Here is a 21,230-nt window from a genome sequence, read left to right as displayed (position 1 = left end):
AAATCTTTAATAAACTGGGTCAATACCTTCTCCCTTATATTTGAATATGGATATATTTGAAATCATCTCCTTCCAGAGGACTCGCACTTTTCCCTGGTGTATCCCCCAGCGCCCCTCAATTTACAAGTGCTTAAAAACCTATGAATAGAAAGCAGCCTTACAAGTGCCCATCTTTCCTGCTGTCATATTTTACCTATGTCTATGAAAGCTGGACACTGAATCCATGAAACTGAAGAAGAATTGATGCATGTGAATTAAGGTGCTGGTAAAGAATGCTGAAAGTACTATTGGCTCCCCCCTCCAAAAAAACAAACAATCCTGATGTGCAGGAAGTACAGCCAGAATGCTCCGTAGAAGCGCGTATGGAGAGACTTTTTCTCAGTCCATTGGGCGTGCCATCAGGGAAGGCCATCAGACTTGTTACGGTGAGGGGCGGTGCAAAGGAGAAGCGACGCAACCAGATGGACAGACCCCGTGGCTGCAACGATGGCTCCAGGTTCAAAAGCAGGTGGTGTTTCCTGCTGTTGCTCACAGGGTCTCTGAGTGGGGATAGCCTTGAGGGCACCTAACAACAACAACAGCAGCAGCAGAAGCTCTTTCCGAAGAGAGATGCACTTGCCACTTGCCCAGCAGAGGACAGGGTGAAAAATCCATAACGCAGACAGCCTGGCAGGGCCTCTTCCTAGAATCAGGTGTCTGATTCTACAGGGAAAATGAGGAGCCAAGAAGATCAAGACTGCAGGAGCTAGATATGCTGAACTGATTCACAAGGGCTGCTGCTTGCAATGTGGCTCAGGTTCTATTCTGTCAAACTCACTTCCACCTTACTTACTGTATCCATCCCATTCTGTTAGACTCCGGGATTCCACCCTGCTCCTTTACTGTGTCTTCATGACAGAATAAAGCGGATGGAGAGTGGCTTAGAATGAATTGGGTAGTTCTTCTGTGGTCCTGGTGAGAGATACGTGTTAGAGGACTGCAGTTCCCCTCGAATGTGAGATGCTGAGACTGAGGTGATCCACATTGCACAGTTTGGCCAGAAGAAAATTTAACCAGTGGAGTTCAAAGTCTGTGTTAACTACTATAACTTCACTGATCGTAGGGTTGTTTTAATTAATTCTTATAAATAAATCAAAAGGTAAACCCCCTAACTCTTATGGGGTTTTTTAGGTGATGTAACAGGCTACAATCAGGATCAGGACTTAGAAGGAATAATACAACAGGAATAATACAACAGGGGTAGTTTGTCATTAGGACAGCTTCCAACCGGGACAGCGCTCAGTGATTTCTCAGCGTCCCTCATTGGTAGGCAGCACCTCTAGACCAGCCTTGGAAGCCCTTCGCTTGGTCATGCCAGTCTCCTCTTGGCCTCTAACCTTCTGAGGAAAGTAAGATAGTCCTTTCACTCAGCAGACAAGTACCCAGAGGCCCACTCTGCCAGCAAGCCCGCTGCACGAAGGCTCGGTTGAACATTTAGTCGCAAACATTGGCTTCTGTAAAAGGAGCCCAGCACTCATGGGTGATAGTGATTGTTTTTGGTGCCAAACTGTTGTTCAGTTGCAAAGTAACTTCGAGGCTGTCTCAGTTACAATGTAAAACGTATGGGAGGGCCATAGTCTACGGGGTTCTCCAGGTCTCTGCCAGTTCAGTGAGTATGTCCATTTTAAGATTTTTAGTTTTCGATAATTTTATTCCATTCTATCTGGGGCCATTTATTGTGGCCCCTGTCAGAACGGTCAGAAGTGATAGCCAGGCAATGGCGAGTGCTGACGGTCTCTGAATAGAAGAGCCTGCTGGGCATTTCGGCCGTTGGCTTTGTAGTCTGGTTCATTTTCTAAGTAGTTTCCTGCTTTCTCTTGTGCTCCAGACAAGTATTTGTATCTCAAATGCCCCCTCTCAAGCTTCAAAGACCCCAGGGGCTTCTTTTCCAATTAGGATATAGAGCATAAACTGTATGAGCTATGCTGTGCCCGAGCCGTCCTACAAGACCACAGTCTTAAACGAAGGTAAACCTCTGCGTTGGACTTTTGTTTATTTCTGTCTGGTGCATGTGTTTAGGACATGCAAGAAAGGAAGAAAAAACAAACAAACAAACAAAACTAGACCACATGTCTGCTGCACCTAGATGTTTAGAGAGAACAATATATTCTGCTTACATTGTTTAGTTCATGGAGGCTGCAAGTTACCAGGGCAACTGATAAAGAGCAGGAGATTCCAGATCCAGGACATGTACATTGAATATTCTTATTAACATCGACAGTCATCTCCTGTCTTCTAATGCTACCCAGAATCTCACCCTTCTGCTCTAGAGCTCTTCCTGGCGGATGCTATTTGATGTTGATCCTCTGCCTGCATCCCTGTACCTCCAGCCTACTCTCTTTGTCGGGTAAATAAGCAATAAGGGCAACAGGTATGATGTTACTGTCACTGCTGACTCATGTACCCAGTTCTTTGTATCTAGTACCTTATGCTAAACCTCATGGCAATGAGGAGTTGTAAGCATCATTAACACTGTGTTCCCACCTTCTTTCTGCTTCCTTTGACCTGTTTATTTCCCTTCCCTCCTCTCTCCTTCTCCTTCATTCTTTCCCCATTTTTCTCCCTCTTGTACTCTCCTTCACTCTTTTTTGGGTGCTTTTCCCTTATCCCTCCTTTCTCTCTCCTCCACGTTGCCTCCTTTCTTCTTCCCTTCTCCCTTTGACTCTCTCCTCTCTCTCTTCCTCATCTCCCCTCCCCCCCATCTTCTTTCTCTCCTCTCTCCTTCCTTCCTTATAGTGAAGGGCTATTTCCAGCCATTGTTGTTCAAAGGCGTCTGGTGGCCTAGTGGGTTATGCATTGGGTTTCTAACCACAGGGTCAGTGGTTTGAACTCACCCGATACTCCATGGGAGACAGATGAGCTTTCTGTTACCATTAAGGTTTACAGCCTCAGAAATACACAGAGGAAGTTCTACTCTGGCTTGTTGGATCTCTATGAGTCAGAATTAACTTGGGGGCAATGAGTTTTAGACTGGTTTTCCAGGGTGCAGTGCTATTGGGGTTAGACCTACTATTGTGAACTACTGATCGAATAAAGTGGACTTTATTGGTCCTGTTCTCCATTTTGGGTTCAGGTAGAATGTGGAACCAAACCATTAGCCAAAGGTTCTTTTAGACTGCAGAGAGAGGAGCTACACTTTGAGCTTGTTGCTGCCTGCCCACGAATCCTGTGTGGCAGTCCCTCACCTGCTCAGCCAGCAAAATTACCTGGAAAGTCAGACCCCTGGGAGACCTCCATGCTTTGGGGTTCACTTTGCCACCAAAGAGCCGATGGGCCTGGAGTCTGAGCGGGAGCCCCCACGAGAGTGCTTCTTTCTCTCTCACGTTAAGTCCCCTGACCCTTTATCGAAGTCCACGTTAGTATGTATCATTCTCTGTTTTCTATTTTGAGAAAAAAAAAAGGAATTAAAAACTCTGTACTTTATAAACAGTGAGGGCTCACAATTAAGTGTGTGATTCTAACACAGTAAGACCTCCCCTGACACCTGGGCTGCAGTTTATATTTGCTTTGGGTGATTTCATGGCAAGAAAGCACAGAGCCCTGTCCCTAGTCCCTACTCCGCTGTCAGCACTGAGCAATCATTCATTGTCTGCCGTGAGGAAACGGCAGGCATATGGAGCGTAACTTCTAATAGAGCATGGGGATTCGTTTCTGCATGCTGTTTTCACTCCTTGAGGTCAAGGCTGGCTTTTTAAACGATGAACTTCTCTGACAACTACAAGGTGGCTTTCAATAAAACTGTGATCGTGAATGATAAAACCTGAGGCTAGAGTCTTCTCCAATTGCCATTCGTAAGTGCCATGTCTGGAGAAGGAGAAAACATATTGATTTTGAGTGTGTCACTATGTCAAAGGTCTGGAAACCCCGTGTTACGTATGTTATTTGCTACAACCATTTACATCATGTCATTTTCATGAATTCAACTATGTCATTTTCATGTATTCAATGGCTTATGGTTGGGGTTCTGAAAGAAGGCTTCTCCTGCCTCTCTCTCTCTCTGGACTTTGCCTGCCCTGGCATAAGTAACAAAATTAATTATTCCATTATTTTATTAACCTCTCTATCATTTCTTCTTACATCAAAACCTCTTTTCTCTCACATTTTCTTTGGATTCTATCTTCTTTGCTCTGGCCCCTAAGAGGATATTTTAGGATGTCTCAAGTGGGTTTTACAAATTAAATCTAGTAAGAAAGAAACATGGTACCACAAGTGGAAATTTCCCATCTTCTATTTCCCAAAGATTGATTTACTTTCTGAGACCTAATAAACAAAAATCTCTTTGGCTTTAGAATAACTGTGTGATCTCCAACTCTGGCATTCTCTCTGCAGAGTATAATATACTATATGATTACTTCCCCCAAACTCCTCTCCTGGACCCAAAACGAGTCCCTGCTGAAGTCCCTGCAGTCGTTCGCCAAATGGCATTACATTGAGCGTGACCTTGCCATGTTCAACATTAACATTGATGACGACTATGTCCCATGCCTTCAAGGAATCACCAGAGCTAGTTTCTGTAATGTTTACCTGGAATGGATCCAATACTGTGCACGGAAAAGCCACGAGGTAAGGGGCGAGGGTCATTGGACGGAATGCTTTAAGACAGGAACAGTGTTGTACAGTTCTTGCTCTTATAGTTCATAGTTGACCACAGTGATATCAAGGGGAGAAAAGGCATTCATGTTTGGATAGATTAATGATTCATCGCAAGTAACTAGAAAAATGAAGACATTACGTCTTGAGTGGGCAGACTTGAAGGTGCCTTTCTCTCTGCATGGTGCTGCAGGGTCAGCGCTGCCGGGTTTCTGTAAGCACTTAAAAACAGGGAAAAGGCCTTCCTTTACATTTTCATTTTGAGATTGCTCGACAAAGTCCACCCATGCTGGAAAGCCAATTTTGTGAACACATTTAATCATGGATATGCAGTTTGCTTAACCACCAGATGGCCCCACTTATGTTTGTAGTTGTTTCTCTGTCTTGTGTTGTTCAGTTGCTGGGGATTATCTGTGGTAGATCTCACCACAGAAATGAAACCCAGGGTAGTGTCAGCTGATGGAGAGAAATGGGGGGAAAGGAAAGAGGGAAAGGAGGATAAAGGGTGAGGAAACAGTATTTGAACAGTGAATTAATATGTGGTTGATGGAGAAATGGGTCTATGCTGAAATAGCTTCTCTAGCTAAGTCAATACCCTGTATTAGAGTGTGAAAGTGGGCAAAATCTTGCCTTCCAGTAATGTGCTGAAGGATCATATTAAAAATCCCATGGATTAAATCAATCAACCATATCTTAATCCTTTTTTCCCCATAAAGTAGCTTCCCCAGAGACACGTTAAGTAGAGGGTTCTCCAACCCTGGGATTATTATAGAGGGGTTGGTTGACTCTCATGGCTGACTTAAACTGTGACCTCACACGCTACATTGGAGATTGGTGTTGGTAACTATTGGAGCCTGCATGAACGTTGAGTTGGTGTCCCTCCTCTTGCAGCCTTCAAAGACTCTGGACAGTGATGAAGACTCTCCTCTGGTGACTCTGTCCTTTGCTCTGTGTGTCCTGGGGAGGCGAGCTCTGGGGACTGCAGCTCACAATATGGCTCTCAGGTACGTGGGGAAACAGGTGGTCTTTCTTAGACCAGTATATGCACCAACCTCCCCGCCTCCAAACATATTTTGGTAACATCAGTTCCTATTTTAGAGTTGAATTGTTTATACATCTTTTACATAGTTCTTTCTGGAATAAGTAACGTTGGGGATGCCATAGCTGTTTTGATAAATACAGTTTTGGGGAGGATATGGTGATATCATTAATATGGAACAGCCAAAATTTAGCTACTCTGATTTTCGACTCTGATTTTTGACTCGGATCCTTGAAGATGTGCTGGGAAGATTAGATTAAATCGTGCCTACATAGTATCTGGCCTGGTACTGCACAGAGCTTATGCTCAAGAAGTGTCAGATCTCACCCATTCCCGACAAAAGTCCTCTTACTGTGCTGTCGCCTCAACCTTCCCCTGTCCTGCTTCCCGGAGACTCGGATTAAAGGCATCTTCCTTTTCCTGCTTTTCAATTTGCTTCTACCGAATCGTCTACTCTGTGTATAAACAAACTACATTTCTCTTCTTGAAGGACAAAACCCAAGCATTAGACTGCTCCCTGGCCACGTGGTGTCCTCAGTAACTCTTTCACTCACAAAGGAACTTTTGAACTCTCACTTACAATGAAATGACTTACACCCCCTAATAGTTTTCTTTTTTTTTTAATTTTGAAATTTATTTTATTTTTAGAAAAAAATATAATATGGATTCCAGGTGTTACTTAATTTTAAAGGTTTAATTCTCTATTTAATTCTAGCAATTCTTTCTCAACATAATGCAGTTAATCATAACAATGGATTTTTTAAAACAATTTATTGGGGCTCATACAATTCTTTTCACAGTTCATACATATACATACATCAATTGTATAAAGCACATCTGTACAGTCTTTGCCCTAATCATTTTTTCTCTTTTCTTTTTTTACATTTTATTAGGGACTCATACAACTCTTATCACAATCCATACATATTCATACATCAATTGTATAAAGCACATCCATACATTCCCTGCCCCAATCATTCTCAAGGCATTTGCTCTCCACTTAAGCCCCTTGCATCAGGTCCTCTTTTTTTTTCCCCTCCCTCCCCTTTCCCCCCTCCCTCATGTGCCCTTGGTAATTTATACATCGTTATTTTGTCATATCTTGCCCTATCCGGAGTCTCCCTTCCCCCCTTCTCTGCCGTCCATCTCCCAGGGAGGAGGTCACATGTGGATCCTTGTAATCAGTTCCCCCTTTCCAACCCACTCACCCTCCACTCTCCCAGCATCGTCCCTCACACCCTTGGTCCTGAAGGTATCATCCACCCTGGATTCCCTGTGCCTCCAGCTCCCATATGTTCTCTGCTTTTACTCATGGCATCAGTCACATCCCTGCTCTCCAAATCACGTCATTTCTTTTTCTAGCTCCTTGACATTCCAGCTCCTACCTGTCCTAGATAATTTCCTTGGTGAACTTTTCTTCGGGGATCTGCTATCAAAAAGTCAGTGGTTTGAATCCACTAGCCATTCCACAAGAGAAAGATGAGGTGGTCTGCTTCCGTAGAGATATAGAACTCCAGAACTCCAATGGTGTAGTTCTACTCCATTCTATACGTTGAAACCAACTCTAATGCTTTCAGAGGTCTTTACAGTTTCTGAATCCTTGCCCATGACTCCACTCTCAGCCACAGGATAAAATCGTGAGGGAGGGAGGATTGAGGAGGGAGGGGAGAAAATGAGGAGCTGATACCAAGGGCTCAAGTAGAAAGAAAATGTTTTGAGAATGATGATAGCAACAAATGTACAAATGTGTTTGACACAATGGATGTATGGATTGTGATAAGTTGTATGAGCCCCCAATAAAATGATTTAAAAAACCCCCAACAAAACAACACTTAAACTCACTGCCATTGAGTTGATGCCAACTCATAGGACCCTTTTTTAAAAAAAATCATTTTATTGGGGGCTCGTACAATTCTTATCACAATCCATACATAATCCATTGTGTCAAGAACATATGTACATTTGTTGCCATCATCATTCTCAAAACATTTGCCTTCTACTTGAGCCCTAATATCAGCTCATTTCCCCCTTCCCTCCTCCCTCCCTCATGAACACTTCATAATTCATAAATTATTATTTTGTCATGTTACATTGTCCGACGTCTCCCCCCACCCTCTTCTCTGCTGTCCATCCCCCAGGAAGGAGGCTACACATAGATTCTTGTAATCAGTTCCCCCTTTCCACCCCGCATTCCCTCCACACTCCAGGCATTGCCACTCTCACCACTGGTTCTGAAGGAGTCATCTGTCCTGGATTCCCTGTGTTTCCAGTTGCTGTCTAGCCAGATTTATAAGGTAGAATTGGGATCATGATAGTGGGGAGGAGGAAGCATTTAAGAACTAGAGGAAAGTTGTGTGTTTCATCGTTGCTACCCTGCACCCTGACTGGCTTATCTCCTCCCCGCAACCCTTCAGTGAGGGGGTGTCCACTTGCCTACCAATGGGCTTTGAGTCTCCACTCTGCACTCACCCACATTTACAATATGATTTTTTTGTTCTTTGATGCTTGATACCTGATCCCTTCGACAGCTCGTGGTCATATCGGCTAGTGTGCTTCTTCCATGTGGGCTTTGTTGCTTCTCAGCTAGATGGACGCTTGTTTATCTTCAATCCTTTAAGACCCCAAATGCTATATCTCTTGATAGCCGGGCACCATCAGCTTGCTTCACCACATTTGCTTACGCACAGGTTTGTCTTCAGTGATTGTATTGGGAAGGTGGACACCCACTGATATGAATTTTAGTTCTTTGATGTCTGCAGTGGACTCTCCACCTGACACTTTCCCCTCTTCAAGCCACCCTTGCGTCCTGCATCCTGAATTCCTTGTGTTCCCACTCGTTAGGCAGCCTCTCATTAAAACTTTAAATATTCCTGAATATAAATTGACCAGAAGGATAGACACAATTTGAATTTACTTTGGAGAGCTTCCCAGAAATAGATACAATTTCAGAACGAAATAGATGATGATGAGGACAAGAATCTTCCCCAATTACCAAGTATCAGGGCCAAGATTCAAGCCTTGTCTTGGAACTTCTGGCTGCCATTACTCTAGCTTTCTGGGCCAGACGCTGCCTCTTGGTGCAGTGCCTTGACTCTAAAGAGAAATGAAGGGCTGTGGAAGAACACAAGACACCACTGTCTTTCCTTTTTTTTTTTGTTTTCTTACCAGTAGGAGGAAGATGGACTCCAGGTCAGAGATTGGCTTGCTTTTTAGAGCTAATAGTATAACTTCCTTTGATAAAGATCTCATGAAAGAAATATTAAATACTATTAATTCAGGGTGCATGTAGAATATAGATACCTATGTAAATGTTTTAAAGTTACTGGAGACGAGTCTCAGGTAAGTGAGGTAGATGTGAGTTTATGAAGAACACTCCAGTATTAATTTTACTGTTGTGACTCAAGCCTAAGCCCTTGAAGGGAGCAAGCCACACTAACACATCCCTGAACCAACTACTATAAAGACTCCAGTTACATTTTTTCTCAAAGCAGCTCTGTGTTTTCTAGACAGGTCAGTGGAGGGGGGAGCCTTGGATTGGCACCTATGACATCTGAAGTGTGGCATACAGCATTCGCTATTTGTTCTACCTTTTCCTCTAAGCTTCTGCAGTCTATTTCTTCTTCTATTAATGGTTCTAATAATGTAATTTATACAGGCGTCGGTGAGAATCAGATGAGAAAATGGACCAGGAAGCACTTTGTAATCCACAAATTACCAGAAAAATATAAGGCACTGTCTCTTTTTTCAGCCTCACGTTTACTTGCTCCAAAATCATGCTAGGACCACTGCTTGTGTTTAGGAAGCTGTAGGTCGAAAGAATGTGATCAGAATGAACATAGTTAACCATGAAACCAGGACATGTGTGAATCCCGACCTATTGCTGTAGTGTCGACCCTGGCTCCCAGTGCCCCCCCCCCCCCGCCCCCCTTGTGTCAGAGTAGGATTGGGCTCCGTAGAGTTTTCACACAACGATTTCTTTGGAAAGGGTGTCTGGGCAGACTCGATTTTCCGATCTTGTGGCGAGCCGTCTGGTGTGTCAATCACTTGCACCACCAGAAGAATATGCTGCACTGTGGTGGAGTTGGGGTGGGGAGAAGAGAAATCATGTAAAAAAGCCACTTTGCAGTCCCTGTGGGGAAGATGCCTTCCAAGCCTGGGATAGTCATTTAGAAGCATGTGTATATTCTCTCTGAGCATCGCCTTTCCTATTCAGTGAACACAGAAATAAATCTAGCTTGCAAATCCCACTTAATTGTTTGCATATGTTCTTCAAGTGCTCCATTTATGGTAATGCACTGTACCAGAAGGCTCTTCACAATGCCAATTAGTAAACACACAGAGTATATGGGCTTGCGTAGAAGCTAACTAAAATGAGCACGCCAATGATTGTTCTAGGAATCCCAACCTAAGCTCAATAGGAGCAGCCTAGAATTTGTAAGATAATGATGTAAATGTCTAAAACATTAAAGCTTTCCCTACTAGTCATACTCTTTATTCCTAAAAAGCAGGTTTCCTCCGCAGTGGCTCTATGGACATGTGGGGCTATATAATCCTTACTGTGTGTGTGCGGAGGGGGTCTTTCCTGTGCGTCTTTGACTGTTATCTACCTAACAGATACCAGGAACACCCTCTCCCTCAGGTGTACCATTCAGAGATGTCTCCTGACAATGCTAAATGTCACATGGGGTAAAACCACCACCTTTTGAGAACCACTGGGATGGAGTGGGCTGACATGGTTACTGATTTTCAACAAAGGGGGCACAGAGGATCTGAGCGACCTCTGGGTGGAGCAGAGCATAGGGATTCCTCTTTGTGTAAAGAACATTGAGCTACAGGTGAAACAACCATCCCCAACTCATCATTACCACAACCAGGCAGACATATTAAAACAAAATCCTGGGAAAACTGTGAGCTAGAAGACTGACCGTGACTGACTCTGTGAGCAACAAACCAGTCATAAGACATAATGGCCTTTCTAAAGGTTGTAAACAACTATACTTAAATACTGACTGCCACGACCCTTCATCTGTAGACACCACCAGCAGCTACGCCATTTCTTAAGCAGAAGCTGGGGTCGGAAGCAGAAAGTTATTTCTGAAAAAGCCGTCACTGAAAAGCCTGAGGAACAGTTGTACTTTAATATACTTAGGGTCTTCCTGGGTTGGAATCAACTTGAGGGAAACTGATCACATGGTCATCCCCACCGCTGGGAGAGTTTTTGTTTCGTTTTATTCTTATACATGAACAAGGTCTCTCTGCGCAATAAACACTTGTCATCCTTCCAGAATCCGTTCCATGCATATTTTAGCATGCAATTCTCCCTCTTAAGTGTTCATCATGAACACACACACAGCAGCATTTTCAAGTGTTCTCGGTGGAAATCAGCTAGTTCATTATCATGCTTGATAGCTTCCCCTCTAAGCACTCGCCCTACTAGCTTGGCTCTGTTGTGCTTGAGAATGCCCCTCTGGCACTCCTTTGGCAGTTGCTTACGCTAATGCCCAGGCGGCTTCTGTTCTTGAGAGAAAACTGCCTCTTGCACCCAGAGCCCCACTAGAGCCAGTTGCTATGGTTCCCATTGTCAACCCAGCCCCCAAGACTTCACACCCATCCCAAGAGAGACCTGGCAGGGAATTAATGATGGTGGTGCATTTCACAGCTCAATGCTAAAATAGAAATCTGTGGAATTATTTCTCTGATGTGTGAATCCAATGCACTGTGTTGAATTAAAGTTTTGATCAGTGAACCAATTCATGAAATCCTTCCAAACCAAAGCACCCCAGAACCCATTTTCACACAAGTTTCCAACCTCCTTTGCTCCCAGAGCAGCCCCAACAGGCATGCTGAGTCTTTTCTTGGCCTCAGAATGACCTCTACAGGATGTTAGAGGTCAGGATGCTTAGAGGAGCAGCTTTAGAATATTATGAAGAGGAAGCAGCCTTCCCACCCCACCCCCATCACTAAATGACGACAATCTGTTCTCACTCTAGACAAAGTTTAATTACTCCCAGGATAGATAGATAGATAAATAGATAGAGAGAGAGATAGATAGGAGCAAATCAGGGAGAACTCTAGAAACAAAAAACCGAGTCTCCAAAAATCTTTAAGGCATTTATTTTAACCCTAGTTCTATGCCTATTCTTCTATTCATTAAAAAAAAATTTTTTTTTTAAGGTGGTTGGAAAGAATGGACATTCTCTGGGAATCTAAATGACCAATTAAACGTTTCACTTGGTTTAACTTCCTCTTTTCCTCTTCTGGCAAAATCCATTTTTTATCATGAGTCACATAGCCAAAAAAAGCAATACAGAGTTGAGGGGAAAGGTGCCTGGATTGTCCCATAGTTCTCATCAGCACGTCCTTCAGAACAGGGAGTTGGTGATATTACTGAATTAGCACTGTTTTCTTTGTAGACTGAATTTGAGGGTGCACATGTTAGTACAGTTTGGGCCAGTATAATAGGCAAAAACGAATATGACTGTGGTTCTGAATTTTAAAAAATCATTTTATTGAGGGCTCATATGCTTATCACAATCCATACATCCATTGTCAAGCACATTTATACATTTGTCGTCATCATTTTCAAATATTTTCTACTTGAGCCCCTGGTATCAGCTTCTCATTTTTCCCTCCCTCTCCCATCCTCCCTCCCTCATGAACCCTTGATAACTTATAAATTATTTTTTTCATGTCTTATACTGACCAATGTCTCCTTCTCCCACTTTTCTGTTGTCCATCCTCCTGGGAGGCGGTTATAGGTAGATTTGTGAATGGTTCCCCCTATCTCCTTCCCCTCCTGGTATCACTACTTTCATTATTGGTCCTGAGGGGTTTATCTATCCTGGATTTCCAGCTCTCGTCTGTACCTGTGTACATGTTCTGGTCCAGCCAGATTTGTAAGGCAGAATTGTGGTCATGATAGTGGGGGGTGGGTAAGCATTAAAGAACTAGAGGAAAGTTGTATGTTTCATCGGTGCTATACTGCACCTTGACCACTTAATCTCCTCCCTGTGACCCTTCTGTAAGGGGATGTCCAGTTGTTTACAGATAGGCTTTGAGTCTCTACTCCACATTCCCCCTCATTCACAATGATATGATTTTTTTGTTCTGGGTCTTTGGTGCCTGATACTTGATCCTATCGACACCTCGTGATCACACAGGCTGGTGTGTTCCTCCATGTGGGCTTTGTTGCTTCTCAGCTAGATGGCCGCTTGTTTATCTTCCAGTCTTTCTTCACCACATTTGCTATGCACCTGCTTTGCTTTCAGCGATCGTGTTGGGAAGGTGAGCATCATGGAATGCCAGCTTAATAGAACAAAGTATTCTTGCATTGAGGGAGTACTTGAGTAGAGGCCCAATGTCCACCTCCTACCTTAATACTAAACATATATATGCATAGATCTACTTACCCTCGTCATATATTTACATATGTATATGCCTGTATTCAGACATCTATAAATGTCTTTTGCCTTCTTGTTGTTGCCTTTATTTCCTTTAAATTTCCTCTTGTCCCACTATCATGTTCAGCCTCCATTTGGGTTTCAGCAATTCCTCTTGGTTACATTGCCCTTGATTAAGCTCTGCCAGGCCTCCTACACCCTCCTTGCCATAGATTTTAGATCACTTGTTCCCTTGTCCCTGGGTTAATATCCACTGCCTGAGAGGGTAAGGGTCTGAATTTTTTTTTTTTAAATGACTTCTACCTCATGACACCAAACTTATGATCAGGACAGGAATAAAATTCAAAGGGCCAGGTATTTGGTCTGAGTGAGTCCACTGCCATCGTCCTTTATCTATTGGATTAGCCTAAAGGTATTAAGAGAATTGCTGAAACAGCCCAATGAAAGGCTCAAGAACTGCTCAAACTGATAGATTGGACTCTGAGACATTTTCAGCCTGAATTAATAGTAACTCTGGCTTTGTCTGACAGCCTGGATTCCTTTCTATATGGTCTTCACACCCTCTTCAAAGGTGACTTCAGGATAACAGCCCGCGATGAATGGGTGTTTGCTGACATGGACCTGCTGCACAAAGTCGTTGCTCCAGCTATCCGGATGTCACTGAAGCTTCACCAGGTAAAGGCATATTGGAAAAATCAAGTCGAAACCTACAATTCTAGGGGAGAAAGTAACCTCTGACACATATGGTCATATCTTCCTGAACGGGATTTATGAATGGTCTGTTACTTAGGAAACTAAGCATTGCGGCCACCTAAATATTCTTTCCCTAGACCTTTGGTTAGATGCCCTGGTGATGCAATGGTGATGCATTGGGCTACAATCCTTATTGTCAGAAGTTTGAAACTACCTTGGGCGAAAGATTGGGCTTTCTACTCCTGTAAATAGTTACAGTCTCTGAAACCCCCCGAGGGTCACTGTGGGTCAGCATTGATTCGGTGGCAGTGAGTTTTTGGAAACCATGGCTTATTTGCCTTCTTTTTCTTTTCCAGTTGCCACTGAGTCAACTCTGATGCCTGGTGACCCCAAATAGTTCAGGGGAGAACTATACTCCACAGTATAGTTTTCAATAGCTAGCTGTAAAAAGAACTAAATCACAGAGTTTTCTGCTGAGGTGCCTGTGGGTGAACTCAAACTTCCAACCTTTCAGTTAGCAGCTGCATCTGTTAACTATTTGTACCACCCAGTAACTGCTAGTTTGCTGAAGAGTGGAGGATAGGTAAATCTGTGATGATTGCAGCTAGGTTAGTGGTTCCTTAGGGGCATGGCAGGGGTGCTGGTGGGAAAATGGAGAGCTAGTAAAAATGAGTACAAGAACAGTTTCCTAAGTAACTGATGGTGGTGATGATTTTACAAATCATCTGGATGTGATTGAACTGGTGCATTGTATGATATATGGATTATATGCCAATAAAACTGTTTTTTTTTAAGAATTGATAGGAGGTGGTTAATAGCCACAAGGCAGAAAGATGGCTGGCTGGCAGAGAAAAGTACAGAAACTGTATTCAAACACCATAAACAGTATTAGTCACCAAGCTAAGAATTTTCCCTAGACACTTTCCCCAGATAGAGCAATGTGTGAAGGGGTGCCCAACAAGCAGCTTGGGATTTGGAAGGAAAACAGGAATGAGAGTAGGGATGTGGAGGCAGACTTAGCTTTGTATGCCACTCTATGTAAGCAAGGATCAGCAGATGTTGGGCTCAGTGGATCCCCTGTGTTCACCAGGACCAGTTCACCTGCCCTGACGAGTATGAAGACCCAATGATTCTCTTTGAGGCCATCCAGTCCTTTGAGAAGAAGGTGGTGATCTGCCATGAGGGTGACCCGGCATGGAGGAGTGCGGTGCTGTCCAACAGAGAGGAGCTCCTCACCCTGCGGCATGTGGTGGACGAGGGCACCGATGAGTACAAGGTCCTCATGCTCCACAAAAGCTTCCTGAGCTTCAGGGTCATCAAGGTACCCCACCCACTCGGTCACTTATATTTGAGAGGCAATAGGACGGTGGCTGGCACCAGAATGTGAGTCTTGTGCCATCAACTCTGTTTAGGTAACAGTCCCCAGGGTAGCACTGGCCAGCAAGCAGAGTTCAGGCAGAGAGCCAGGCTCACCACTTCTCGCCAACACCACTTCTCCAGCAGTAATTCAGCACGAAGGCCAAGCCTCTGACAAGGCCTGATGAGAGCACATCCGTTGAGGTTCGGGTTCCAGCTTATTCTGAAGCTTACCGTTTGCTCTAAGCGTCCATTCCTGGATGCAGGGGCTCATTGCCAATCATTGCTCTTGTCCCATAATTTCAAATCACTGGGTTAACGACAGGAACTTTCTTTCCATTAGCTCCCTAGTTCCCCATTTGAAAGGTGCATCTCTGAGGGCTATCACGCCGGGTTGACTATAGAAAGAGTTTCACCTAGGCTAAAGGGCTATGGTGGTCAAGGTTCGTTTAGTCTAGAGCCATGCCCACTCACTGCAGGAAACAGCAGACAGATGGGAGAGCATGGATCTTTGGCTTGAGTTTCCTGTTTCTCACCTCCCTTGCAGGTCAATAAAGAATGTGTCAGAGGACTCTGGGCTGGGCAGCAGCAGGAGCTCATATTTCTTCGCAATCGCAACCCAGAGCGTGGCAGCATTCAGAACAATAAGCAGGTCCTGCGCAACCTGATCAACTCTTCCTGTGACCAGCCCCTGGGCTATCCCATGTATGTGTCCCCCCTCACCACATCGTATCTTGGGACACACAGGCAGATGGAGGACGTCTGGGGCGGACCTGTTAGTTTGAACCGCATTTGGACCTGGTTCCGCACCAAGTGGTTAAGGTAGGCCTTTATCTAGGTGCTGTGGCTGGTTCTGGAGGTGCGCTAGGGAAAGCTCTCATACATTCTTACTGGAATTTCACTGCTAATTAATATTTTCACATGTGATTAAACTACTGTCCTTGAATGGCATCTAACACATCATTCATGCAACAAGCGGTCTCAGATTATGAATCGATAAAAAATCTGGTACAGCTGAGCACCCATTTCTCCACAGAGCAGTGAATCTGGCTGGAGTCCTTCCCGAGCTGCAGAGTGAGCTGCCCTTGGGCATGAATGTTTGGGCATCTCTTCCAGAGAGCCAGGTCCCTCAGCGCACAGCTCTCATGTCATTGTGTCTGCTCACTCGATTCCCAGGGCTAAGCCTTGGTGTCCTGGGAATGAATTCTAAGGCAATGGGATAGAATGTGGTTGAGCGCCTGCTCAAGCCACCCGATCGAGGTGGTGGTTGGGGGGGGAGGGGGGATTTAGCACAGAACTAGATTCATCTCCATGCATTTCAGTCGGTTATCAGATGTGAGGAACCAAAGCCTCTCTTTCCTCCTACAACCCATGTGTACTGCCCCCTGTAGAGCAGTCACACGGTGATGCAGACAGCATGTGGGCAGCGTTCAAAATGCTTGACAAGAACCCTTGACGAGTTTCTCTCACTAGCAGAATGCGGAAGGATTGCCATGCTGGCCAGCACAGTGGTGGCAACATTGAAGATATGGATGGCGGAGGGGCACCACCTGCAGGCCATGCCCCAAGTGGGGAGAGTCAGGAGAGCAGCACAGAGCCACCAAGGAAGGATGGGCGCCACAGTGGGGTTCCAGCAGCAGGTAAGAGCGAGGACGGCTTGTGTGCTCCTAAAGGCTCCTGTCATCCTGGGCACCAACGTCCTGGAGCGGGTTGTCACTCTAACCTCTGAGCGTTCTCACTAGACCGGAGCAGGTCCAGTTAATGGACTCCGGAGGTTCTGCTCCAGAAACACCTTTCGGATTTAGCTCTGAGAATTCATCCATAGGCCGACTGGCTTGAGAGTCCCTAGACAGTGTGAACGTTAAATGCTCACACACTCCGATGTCAACTGCAAGGTTGACAGTTTCACTTCCCCTAGAAGCATATTGGAAGCAAGGCCTGATGATCTACTGCTGACAAATCAACCATCAACTGATTGGGGGGCACAGTACGATTCTGACCCAGAGTACCCCAGAGTTGGAACTGGCTCCATTGCAACTGGTTGGTTTTATAGTAGCTTGACCAGCCACCTAACCATCTGTCTGTCCAGAAATCTCTCCATTCCATCTGTCTCTTGCTCACTCCAGAAACCCTTGATGCTGTACCTCTGCGACAGCTGCTGCCAGCGACAGTTTGCTCGCTCCCACCAGTCTCTGAGGACACGGTGTGCACGGGCAGCCCCAGTGCCCCTCTCCTCTGCCCTAGATCTCTAGTTCTCATCTCCTGCTTCCTCCACTGTGCTTCCCATTTCAGAGAACAGCCATGAAGTGTGAAAGGTACCAGTGCATGGAGAGGTAGGAGGTGGCTAGGCTACGGCTGGACTGAGTTTAATGATTGAAATAATGCTTAAACTAGCATTTAGCAAGTTAGGCTTGGACCAGATCGATGCAGCTCCGCAGCCATCTTGCTGGTGCTGCTCCCGGGGGAGGAAAGGCGGATCAGGAAAGGAGACTCTGAGGGTTGGCAGGGATGAGCCTCTTGGGAACATGAGAGGCAGATGCTCTGCCTAGGCCGGCTGACAGCTGGGGTCTTTGGCTTCAACCTTTAGAGTCTATTAATGGGATCACTTTGGGCATCAATGCTTCTTCCTCATCCAGAAGCATTTACTATGCAACTGTGAAATCTCCCCCTGCCAGCTCTGTACCACATGAATTAAGAGAAATAGTACCTGCTTCCTGGGAGTGCTCAGAGCAAGGCGGAGGCATTAAATGAAGTCCTAAAGGTTTACAGAAACACGGGCCAGAGATAGCGAGGTAAACAGATACAAAAGATTCTCCCTGAGGCCCCCAGCCCAGCCCAATTGCCCTGTGCCAAGAATTCTGAGCAGAGAACCCACTTGGCACCTCGAATCCTGTGGCTGTCTCATAAGCAGGGCTTTTTCATTATTTATTTAAATCTGTTACTGCTTGAAGAGGTAAGTTTGGAAATCACTTAAGTAATTTTCCAGATGGGGAAATGCAAGGCAGGTTTCAGGTGGAGAAATGTCCAAATGTCGGGTAGGTGTCGTTGCGGCTCAGTTGACTTGTCAGCTGGCAAGTCACAGATGAGAGCCACACAGGGTTCCGGAGACAGGAGGAAGGCGGGTGGCAGGGTCTGTCCAACAGCAGGGAGCAGCTGGGCAAACCTTCAACCCTACTTCCTCTTTCAATGAGTGATCTAGTGCCAGCAACTGGCCTCGGCCTCATCCTGGACCAAGCTGACACCCTACTCCTCCAATTTCAATGCCACGGACAGCAACTCTTCTCCCCCATTTACGGCTGGAGACAAGGAGCCAGGAGCTGGCAGCTAATGTCATCCTGGCATCTTCTAGAGCGCAAGCCAGCTTTTAATGATCATTCATTACTTAGCTGATGATCCCTCCAGGAGATAGACTGATACAGGGGCTTTATCAAGGGGCTCGAGTAAGAGCAATTGCGAGAATGGCACAGGGCCTAGAAGTGTTGTCCTGTTGTGCATAAGGCCGCTTTGGGTCAGAACCGACTTGATGGCATCTAACAACAATTTCACTCCTTAAAATGGCCACAAGCAGGCCACTCTTAGATTTCTGGGTTTCACAAGTTCTCCAGGCATCGTTAGCCCTGTGCGCCTAGCCTTCACCACCAGGCAGCCCCTCTTGAAGCCCAAGTGAACCTCCAGCTCTGAGGTCCATCATCTGCTTCCTGAAGGATTCGAAGCTTTGGAGAAACTTGCCTTGCTATTGCTATTGCTTCTGCTATTTCTGTGCCCCTGGTTTCATTAGATGTATCCCCGATGAAGAAATAATATGATAAGTAACATGTCTCAAGAATTTACTGGGCAAAACCTATCGAATACTTTGCCTGTGACATTTCTCTTAAACCTCCCCTTGACTGGACACTGCAGATGAGGAGACTGGACACAGAAGAATTAGGTAACACCCAGGGAAAAGTGGCGATCTGGGTTCAGGCCAGGCACAGTGGCTCTAGAACCTGTACCCTCAGTGCTGTGCTCTCCTGGGGCCTGAAATGCACTGCCGGGAATCACTGTTTACTGAACACGGACACCCTACACAACTTCCCAGTGCTCTGTGGTGTAGGCACCGTCCCTGGCTACTTGAAATGTTGCTGCGACACTTACAACCTATTCTCTTTCTGTCATCAAGATACTAGTTCTTTCCCATGCAGGAATGCTAAAGCATCCACAAACTCCCTGTGCTTAGTTAACTGCTCCCGGCAGGGGAGCACCCAGGAAAGCTATCTTGAGACTGACAATCTCTAACAGAGGGCCAGACAGTTGGGAGGGAAAGAAGGAGCGGACACAGGCACACTACGCCCCTCTCCACTTCCAAGCCAACCCAAACCCATTGCCATGAAGTCAATGCCAACCTACAGTGACCCTGTGGGACAGAGGAAAACTGCCCCATAGGATTTCTGGGACCGCAAATATTTATGGAAGCCGACAGCCCCGTCTTTCTCGAGTTGAGTTCAAACTGCTGACCATTTAATTAGTAGCTGCACACTTTAATCACTTTACTATTAGGTCCTTCTTCTCCCTTTCTCACGCACCCAAAGGGAAAACTCACTCTCTTTTTGGCTTCTTGCTACAAACGTGTAGGTCTTTTCATATTGGCTGCCAGAGTGATTTTAACTGAAGTCAGTCTATGTCATTCTGTATGGCTCCTTCCCTCAGGATAAACCCACACTTTGCCATGCCCTTGGTACTCTCAGTACCCACTTCTACCAGACCCCACCCCCACCCCATTCCTCCCTGTTCACAGGGCTCTGCTCGCCGCCCTCTCACTGCTCTGTGGCCTGGCCAAGCTCAGTTAACTCAGAGCCTCTGCACTCCTGCTTCCTCGCCTCCAGTTCACCCTCAACATTAGCGGGGTCCCTCTGCTCACCTTTTCAGGTCTGATCAGAAGTCATCCTATCAGAAGGGTCTCTGGTAGCCTGCCTACATAGCTGTCCTCTGTTAACCTGTCTCTGACCTGGACCTCCCACCAATTCCCACCGGCACACACCTGCTTGTTTTAGGATAAAACCAGTTCTAGGAGAGTAGGTGCTTTGTTTATGCCCCGCTCCTAGGACAGTACAGGCGCACGGTGGCTCCTCTAGACTGGGGCTAACGGAGCAGGGCCTGGCACGTGAGTCCGACCCCCCTGTTCCCCGTACATGGCAGGCGACTTGCAGGCACGGGTGAGGCTAACCCCTTCTGTATGTTCACGATCCACCCACGTAGGTCCCGGGGCGTGTACAGGAGCAGCCATGGTGTGCTGTGCTCCTGTGGGCCCCTTGCGTGCCAAGAGGCCAGAGTGAGGCCCCACTGCTCAGGTCTACCTACTTGTGCTAGGCAGTTGGCTGTATGAATGAGGGATGGCCTCTCCTGAGCAAAAAGGGGTAAACTAGCTACTCCAGTATGGCTTTCCAAGAAGGCAGGGTAGCGTGCCCATGGGTCACAGAATTCCCAAATGGGCGCCAGCAGCAGCAGTTTCTGTTCATCTGAGCAGGAGCACACACCACGAGCTGCTGAAGTTCACCACTCTGTCCTTGGTCCTGGTCCCCTGCCAGAGTCGCACTGGGGACCCCACTTTATTCCCAGCTTCTCAAGCACCCGTGGGGCTAAGTGTAGACAGGATGTCCACGCAGTAGTGGGTCCCCCTGACGAGAAAGTCCTGGGCAGAAATCGCTTCCCCTTCTGAACACCACTGCATAGGGAACAGCTTTAAACGAGCAGAAATGTGTTTGTTTTTCATTCTGGAGGCAAAAATTCCCTAGCAGGGTCTCAGCTGTGTGTCCTTTGCCTCCACGGCATGTAGATTAGCCTCACTTGGCATCTACCTTCCCTGTGTTTGTATCTCTGCAGCTAAACTGCGCCTCTCCCTTAAAAAAAAATCATTTTATCAGGGGCTCATAAAACTATTATCACAATCCATACAGACATCCATTGTTAAGCACATTTGTTCATTTGTTGACATCATCATTCTCAAAACATTTTCTTTCTACTTGAGCCCTTGGTATCAGCTCCTCATTTTCCCCCCTCCCTCCACACTCCACCCCACTCATGAACCCTTGATAATTTATAAATTATTATTATAACTCAAAAAGTAATTAGATTTA

The 21,230-nt window shown here is 45.8% G+C and overlaps 1 protein-coding gene across 1 annotated transcript in view; it reads left to right on the top strand.

The window, feature by feature from the left end:
- The window catches only part of PCNX2 (pecanex 2), a 357,992-nt gene that overhangs the window by 330,417 nt on the left and 6,345 nt on the right, over window positions 1-21,230 (top strand). Inside the window, exons 27-32 of the mRNA XM_075532150.1 lie at window positions 4,369-4,602; window positions 5,530-5,633; window positions 13,599-13,743; window positions 14,852-15,082; window positions 15,665-15,939; window positions 16,594-16,757. Of these exons, the coding sequence (XP_075388265.1) occupies window positions 4,369-4,602; window positions 5,530-5,633; window positions 13,599-13,743; window positions 14,852-15,082; window positions 15,665-15,939; window positions 16,594-16,757 (1,153 nt within the window). The remainder of the gene's footprint in view (window positions 1-4,368; window positions 4,603-5,529; window positions 5,634-13,598; window positions 13,744-14,851; window positions 15,083-15,664; window positions 15,940-16,593; window positions 16,758-21,230) is intronic.

This window comes from Tenrec ecaudatus, chromosome 1 (assembly GCF_050624435.1).
Source record: "Tenrec ecaudatus isolate mTenEca1 chromosome 1, mTenEca1.hap1, whole genome shotgun sequence".
In the NCBI taxonomy this organism is placed as follows: Eukaryota; Metazoa; Chordata; class Mammalia; order Afrosoricida; family Tenrecidae; genus Tenrec; species Tenrec ecaudatus.
This window is presented reverse-complemented; position numbering and strand designations above follow the sequence as displayed.